The sequence below is a fragment of the Carlito syrichta genome, unplaced genomic scaffold (assembly GCF_000164805.1).
Source record: "Carlito syrichta isolate Samal-C Ts95f unplaced genomic scaffold, Tarsius_syrichta-2.0.1 Scaffold312093, whole genome shotgun sequence".
NCBI classification, from domain to species: domain Eukaryota; kingdom Metazoa; phylum Chordata; class Mammalia; order Primates; family Tarsiidae; genus Carlito; species Carlito syrichta.
Window position 1 is genome coordinate 41,194 of NW_007256189.1, and position 7,386 is coordinate 48,579.

Genomic DNA, 7,386 nt, shown 5'->3' on the forward strand with positions numbered 1-7,386 from the left:
GGGGGCAGCCGTGGGGGTGTTGGGGTGGGTGCCCCCAGTCCCGCCGCCCGTGCTGGCAGCTCCCACCGAGTTGGGGGCCAGGTCCTGACTGGTGTCCTCAGGGGGCCCCTCCGCGGGCAGAGCAGGTGGCGCGCTGCCAGGGGCCGGCGGCGGCGGCGGCGGGAGCGGAGGCGGCTGGGACTGCGGCGTGCCGGCTGACGGCGTGCTGAGGGGTAGCGGTTCTGGGGTGGGGGGCACTTTAGGGGCCTGAGGAGGACAAAGGCAGTGCGTGAGACAGGCAAGGGACGCCCCACCTGGGCCCACGGTTGACGGACGTGCCGCACCTGGGCCTGTGAGCCGAGTACCGCACTCACCTGGTCAAGCTTGGCCCGGGGCACGTTCTGCTGGTGGTAGGCGAGAATGGAGTCCGCCCGGCCCTGCAGCACTGCCTCCGCAGCCCTGGACCGGGGGGTCAGGCACAGACAGCTCAGAGAGGTGGGCCGGAGGGAACCCAGCCCTCGCCCACCCGACCATGCCCCCGGGTACATGCTCCCTTGGGACCCCAGGCTGAGGGGGTAGGCAGAGCAGATTTGGTCTCCCCAGAGGCACTTACGTGTTGGCCAGTTGGGTGGTGAAGACATACACGAACTGCGAGGGAGGCTTTCCGGGGACACCCCCACCCCCGCCCCCAGGGGCATCAGGCCGAAGGCCGGGCGGGGGGCCGTGAGGAGGGCCTGGGGCGCTGCTCTCGCTGAGGGGCAGTTGAGCAGTTTGGCCGGGACCCAGCTGTGGGGCGGCCATGGCTGGGTCTGCTACATTACAATCTGCAGGCAGAGAGAGGAGAAGGGAAGGGGTGAGCCCCCAGATGCAGGAAGGAGAACCCGCTGGTGCCCCCACCCCACGCATGCTCATGGCCGTACAGCTCGTGCCCATGGGGTCGTTTGTTGCCAGCTTCCATGTGTACTTGCCCCAGACCAGTCCTTGACCAGGTGACCATGTGGAAAGGAGTGAGAGGGAAAATGTGGCCCTTTCCAACAGGTTCTCACATGCCTGGCATCCCGCCAGGTACTTAACGGGTGTGATTTCATCTAATCAACACACCTTTGGGAGAAATGTGTCACACACTCCGCTTTACAGAGGAGGAAATAAGTATACAGTTACATAGCCTGTTAGTGCCAAGCCAGGATTTGAACCCAAGGCCGTGCTCTGAGCTCTGCTCTTCCCCTAATGCTATTGTGTGCGTGTGCGTGTGTGTGTGTGTGTGTGTGTTCGTGTGTGCCGTGCACCCACACACACTGTCTGGTGACCCAGGTGGGGAAAGGGCAAAGCAGTTTCACAAGCTGGTGATTCAAATGATGAATGGTTTTCACTTTGGCCCCACCACTAACTGACTTTGTGATTTTATGAACAAGACACGTCACCCTTCAGGGTCTCAGTTTCTTCATCTATAAAATGGAAACACTAACACACCCACATTGCACAAGAAGCAAGTCAAAGAAAAATATTTTTTAACATCAAGTTCAGGACTACGTCACGAAGTAAAAAGAACAATTTGAAAAACAGTCAGAGAAAGGCTGACATTTTGGGAACACCCCCAGGACAGAGCAGCCACCTGCAGCACCAGGAGTTTAGTTCCATGATCATAAACTTGACTCTAAGTCCTAGCTTAGAAAAGATGGACAACTGGCCATCAATGGGTCTAGGTGAGTGGGTGGGCCCATTCCCATGAGAAGAAACTCAGATATAAGCACCTGGGCCTGCAGAGAGCAAGTAATAGCATTTTCAGTTAACGGCAGTTACCTGGAGTTGCCGCCCTCAAGCCAGGGCAGCAACCACCTTCCCACAGGCCTCAGGGTCAGGCTCTCCTTGGATAAAGCCTTGCTGACAGACACGCCCTATAATGGCTCTGCTCTAGGCCTCACTGCTCCAATTCTACATAGAACATCAGAGCCAAGAGTTTGGGGGGTGGGGGTGGGATTTGAGAGCAGACCTCAATGTGTGAGGGCCGCCGGGGGACTCCTGGATACAAGCTCTGGAGAGAAAGGCAGCATTAGTTCAATAAGGAACTTTCTAGTACAATGATAACAACTTTTAAAAAGTTAACAATATTCTAAGTATGTACATAAATGAATTTATTTACTTCTTTTGGGTTTGTTTGAGTTGGAGTCTCACTCTGTCACCCAGGCTGGAGTGCAGTGGCATGCTCACCGTCACCATAGCCTCGACCTGCTGAGCTCAGGTCATCTTTCCACCTCAGCCTTCCAAGTAGCTGGAACCACAGGTGTGACAGTGGGCAGTTTGGCCGGGACCCAGTTGTGGGGCCGTCATGGCTGTGGCTAATTTTTCACCCCTGACTAGTTTTCCTTGATTTATTATAGAGACGAGGTCTCACCAAATTGTCTGGGCTGGTCTCAACCCCCTGGGCTCAGGCAGTCCTCTCGCCTCAGCCTCTCAAAGTGCTGGGATTACAGGCGTGAGCCACTATGTTCGGTCTCGTTTACTTCTTATGCCAACTATTTGAGGTAAATAACATTTGTACAGATGAGGAAACTGAGGCTCTTTCCCAAATTTACGCAAATAACCTGGGATGCAAACCAAGGCATCCTGATCACAGAGCCTGTATACAATTTTTTTTTTTTTTTAGTTGGAGTCTCACTCTGTCGCCCAGGCTGGAGGGCAGTGGCACGCTCCCGGCCACCGCAGCCTCAACCTGTTGGGCTCCAGTGATCCTTCCACCTCAGCCTTCCAAGTAGTTGGAACTACAGGCGAGCGCTACCACGCCTGGCTAATTTTTTGATTTATTGTAGAGATGAGGTCGCGCCAAGTTGCCCACGCGGGTCTCGAACCCGCGGGCTCAGGCAATCCACTCACCTCAGCCTCCCAAAGACGCAGGACTACAGGCTGAGCCACCGAGTCCTGAGCCTGTATACTATTAATGTCTATGTTATATTGCCCTTCTTGAACTCTTCAAGAACCTAAGGGCAATCCAACTAAAAGTCACAATGGTTGCCTTCAGTTATGAGATGCCTCTGTAGTTCCCTGTGTCTCCCAAAGTTTCCATGATGGTGCAGTCTGATGTCATAAAAGTAAATTTGGGGTGGTAGGGGGAGGGAGGTGTCTGGCCTAGGAGGCAATGAAGGGTTCAGCCAGAGGTTTTGAACCACCAGTTTGTCCCATGGGGGAGGAGGGAGACCTGGGATGGGATGGACTTTGAAGTTCCAGCCAGCTGTAGAGGTTTCAGTATTTGACCCTTGTACCACCTCCATGGTTCCACAATATTCTTGGACTCTGTTACCTCCTTTGTAATGGTAATAACACCTACCACATAGGGCTGTTGTAAGGACTAAACTAAGGCTGGGCATGGCAGCTCGTGCCTGTAATCCCAGCACTTTGGGAGGCTGAGGCAGGAGGATCGCTTGAGCCCAGGAGTTCAAGACCAGCCTGCACAACACCTTGTCTTTACCAAAAAAATGAAGAAATTAGCTGAGTGTGGTGGTGCATGCCTGTAGTCCCATCTACTCAGGGGGCTGAGGTAGGAGGATCGCCTGAGCACAGGAGGTCGATGCTTCCGTGGGCAGTGATCGCACTACTGTACTCCAGCTTGGGGCACAGAATGAGACCTCAACTATAAAAATAAAAAAATAAAAAAAAAACTAAGTAGCAAAGTAGCCAGCATATTTTTTTCTTTCTTATTTCTATGGTCCCTGCCTTCAAGAAGTTCACAATTTAACATTCTCTGCATTACGTTGTCTCTTCCCCCCAAAAAAGACATAAGCTTTGAGAGAAACCACTTAATAAATGTGCATGAGCTTCCCAGGGGCAGGGGATGTGTCTGGTTCTCCCCCATCGTGGAAGGCTCAATACGTGCTGCACACTAATCAGTAAAAGAGAGGAGTGGGCACCCATCCACACCAACTCCTTGTCTTGGTGACGCACCCCGAGTACTTGCCAGGAGTCAATTAGAGGTTAGGGAAGGGCACCAGAGACAGAGCCAAGTGTCAGTTCACACTCAGGCTTAGCGTGGCATTGCATAGCGGAGCCAACTGTCCGGCTCCCCAGGAGGCTGGACCGTCACCACCCTCCCACCACTGACCAGTAGGTGGCAGCATAGGCCAGGAATTCATGAGTAGAGGTATAGGTGATGTGACCAGGAAAGGGGCCACTCCATCCCATCTGGGGTCCCTAGGGAAAGGGGGCCACTGAGCACCTGGAAGGCTGAGGCTTCCTTGGCGGTTGCAGTGCAAGGAGGGACAGAGTCTGCAAGGAGAGAAGGAGCCGGAGCTCCCGGCCCTTACTACCTCACCCTGATTCAGTCGTCTCAAGTCCCAGGTGAGGAGAGGGAGGCTCCCTTGAGGTAGCCATCCCCCAGAGGCACCAGGGGCCACAGCCTCCTGGCATCAATGGGCACTCACTGTGGGTTGCCCCAATGGGCTTGTCGTCCTCCTCACTGTCAGGTCCGGAGCACCATTCGTCCCCACTGTATGGCTGTTTCCGCTCCAGCACACAGCGCCGCTTACTCCGGGGCGCCACCTCTGCCCAGGCAGGATGGAGCCAGACAGAAGTAAGAGTGAGCACCCAGAGGCCCTGTTCTCCCACACCCAGGGTCCCTCCCAGACCCATTATCTAAGATGCCCCCCCCCAGAGGGCACTACCCAGGCCCTGATGGGCACTTTGCCAGTCCTTGGCCCCCACCACACCACCATTTGTTTCTGATTTCTCTCCATAGCCCCACAGCCTGTCTCCCCTCCCCCCCAACACCAAGCACAGCATAATCCCCAACCACAACTGGTTCTAATTAGGGCTGGGGGGGGGCGGGAGGGAGAAGCCGCTGCTACTCTTCCAGGCCCCAGTGCCTGCTTCCCAACGGCTGCCACCAACCAGGAGACCAGGAGGCTCCTGGGAGGTGTATGGCCCGCTCTGCTCATCACCCCAGGGCAACTCCCTCTCTCCTGCTCTGGGGCTCTAGTGGGAAAACAGGAGAGGACTGAGACAGGAAGCCCCATCACTCTGTGTGGCCCTGGGTGGCACCCTGGTCAACCCCGATCTTGAATGACCTGACTGGTGGGTGGGATGGGGTAAGAGCAAGATGCCCACATGCATAAACGCTGGAGAGGAGCATAGGATGAGGATTGGGCAAAGAGGGCAGAGAGATGGTCTCCCAGAACGTTAGAGCCTTGGACTGTGAAAGATGCTGGAGTCTTGGGGATCAGGAAATGGGGTACCTTTGGCCTCTGAATCCAGGGATGGGGTCCCAGCCTCTCGCTGCTCTCCAGAGTCCACAGACACACTCCGTTCCCTCTTCACCTTGCCCTTGAGTGAGCTGAAAGGGGGTACCCCTCCCTGGGGGTTCTTCAGACTTGAGTTGCTAGGTGAGATCTGGTTGGCCTTGGCCCCATGGTTCCCCGCCCCCACGCCCTTCGAGCCCAGGTTGCAGGTGGGTCCTTGGTTCACATTCTGGTGCTGCGATTGGGCCCCGCCATTCCCTGTCTTGCCATGATTGGTCAATTTATTTTCTGGGTGCATTGGCTTGGCTGGGGCAGGGGGGCAGTGGCCGCGGGGAGACAGCGGCGGGCTCCCTGGAGCTTCTCTCCTCCTGGGGTGGGGTAACCTGGGAGAAGGCAGGAGAAATGTGAAAGTTAATCTTGCCAGGGGCTGGACACACCTGGACTTCAACCTAATGCCAGGGGGTGCTTATGGCATCCCAAGACCACCAGCTATTCCCTACCTCCCTCCTAGTCCACTTGGGGAATGGAAATGGGGAAACCCCCTCCACCTCCTACCCTCCCAATTCAAATGGAAACCAGGGCCTTGAGCCGGCAGAATCCATCCGCCCCCAGCCCCAACATCCTTCAGACTGCACGCTTCGGCGGCAACTCCTCTCCTCTAGCATTGGACCAGCATGGAATCATCCACTCTTTTAAGGTTTGCTGCCTTCAGACTTCTTCCAAGGTCTCAAACCTCAGCTCCCCACAAGTACCAACACCGGCAGAGAGGGCCACTGGGCCTGGCGGTCCCTGCACATACCCCAGTCCCATTTCCCAGGGGATGTGGGGAAAAGCACACCAGAGAGTGGTACCCACTGGTCCAGACAGCTCCGAGAGCCAGAGGGGAAGGCCTGAAGAGGGCAGGCCGGCAGGCCAAGCCGTCAGGCAGGAGCAGGAGGAAAGGGGGAGGGCAGTGGTGTGTCAAGCAGACAGGAGTGCAGCTTGAAGCCAAGGATTCCTGCAGCCTAGGCTGCGGGCCCTTTAAGCTCCAGCCTGCTCCCCCCACCGCCTCCCCCTCCCCGGAGACCTATTAATAGCCGCTGGAAAGATCACATCACGGGAGAGGATATTTATCCCCCCTCATTCCACACCAGCTCAGATTTATTTCAGCTCTGCTGTCCTGCTGCTGCCGCCTGGCCCTGTCTGCCGGCTTCTCCTGAGGAGGGGGAGGGAAGCAGGCACTGCCCCCCACTCCAGCTCCCACCCCCTGCTAGACTGAGGCCAAAGGCCACCCTGCGACCCCACAGTAGGGTGGGCAGGGGTCTGCTCAAGCCGTTTTCGGGAGGGAAGAGCTAGAAGGGACCAGAAGCAGCAGGCCTAGCTGGCTGCCAGCGCCCTCTGCCCCCAGGGCCCAGGCACTGAGGCTGGCTGCAGCTCCTGCCTGGCCGGGCCTTCCGGTGCTAGCCCCCTTTAGCCCACTGGTGGCCTGCGCGCCGGGTGCCCAGCAAGGCTCGTTCTCCAAGCCAGCACAGCTTGGGCCCCGTCACCACTGGGCCCTTCCCTTCCCGCACACTTCACACACACATCCCGCCCTCCACGACACCCACACACCTTGTCTTGTTAGCCAGGATCCTCATGGTTCCCACACACAGTGGGGCTACGGCCCCTGTGCGTGCCCAGGGCCCAGCCAGGTACTCGGTACTGGAGCAGGGACTGCAGCAACAAGCCCCAAAGAGAAAACTCGTGACTTGGGGAGGGGGTGTGAGAGGGGGAGGGGAGAAGGGAGGACCCAGCAGCCCTGGGACTAGGGAACTGGATAGGGTAGGGTGGGACTGGAACGGGAGGACTACGAGAGGGGGCCTCGACCCTAGAGGCCAGCCCTGTCCCCATCCCTCCCGCACCTTGCCCTCAGGGAGCTTGCAATCTCTAGCAAGCCCTCGCCCCCACGGGCTGCAGAGGCAGGATTCGCTACGAGGCTAAGTTGCGAAGGTGCCGCGTGGGGCGGCCGTGAGGGCAGCGCTGGCCCCCTGGGGGACTCCCTCTCCCAGACGCGCCCCTCACCCAGGGTGGGGAACCCCTCGCGCCCCGCCCCCAGCGCTGCGCCCAGCCCCAGGGCGCTCCGGCCGCGGAGGGGCCCGGGGTGGGAGCAGTGCCCCGCCCCGTCCCCAGCTCGAGGCCTAGCCCGTGCCCATCCCAGCAGGCC

General features: G+C 57.7%; 1 protein-coding gene across 1 annotated transcript in view; it reads right to left on the bottom strand.

Moving 5' to 3' along the window:
• Window positions 1-7,386, bottom strand: part of BCL9L (B-cell CLL/lymphoma 9 like) — a 26,188-nt gene that overhangs the window by 4,430 nt on the left and 14,372 nt on the right. Inside the window, exons 3-8 of the mRNA XM_021718337.1 lie at window positions 6,795-6,896; window positions 5,202-5,587; window positions 4,392-4,511; window positions 593-803; window positions 354-438; window positions 2-246 (exon numbers count right to left, since the gene is read on the bottom strand). Coding sequence (XP_021574012.1) covers window positions 2-246; window positions 354-438; window positions 593-803; window positions 4,392-4,511; window positions 5,202-5,587; window positions 6,795-6,820 — 1,073 coding nt within the window. The 5' untranslated portion in view covers window positions 6,821-6,896. The remainder of the gene's footprint in view (window position 1; window positions 247-353; window positions 439-592; window positions 804-4,391; window positions 4,512-5,201; window positions 5,588-6,794; window positions 6,897-7,386) is intronic.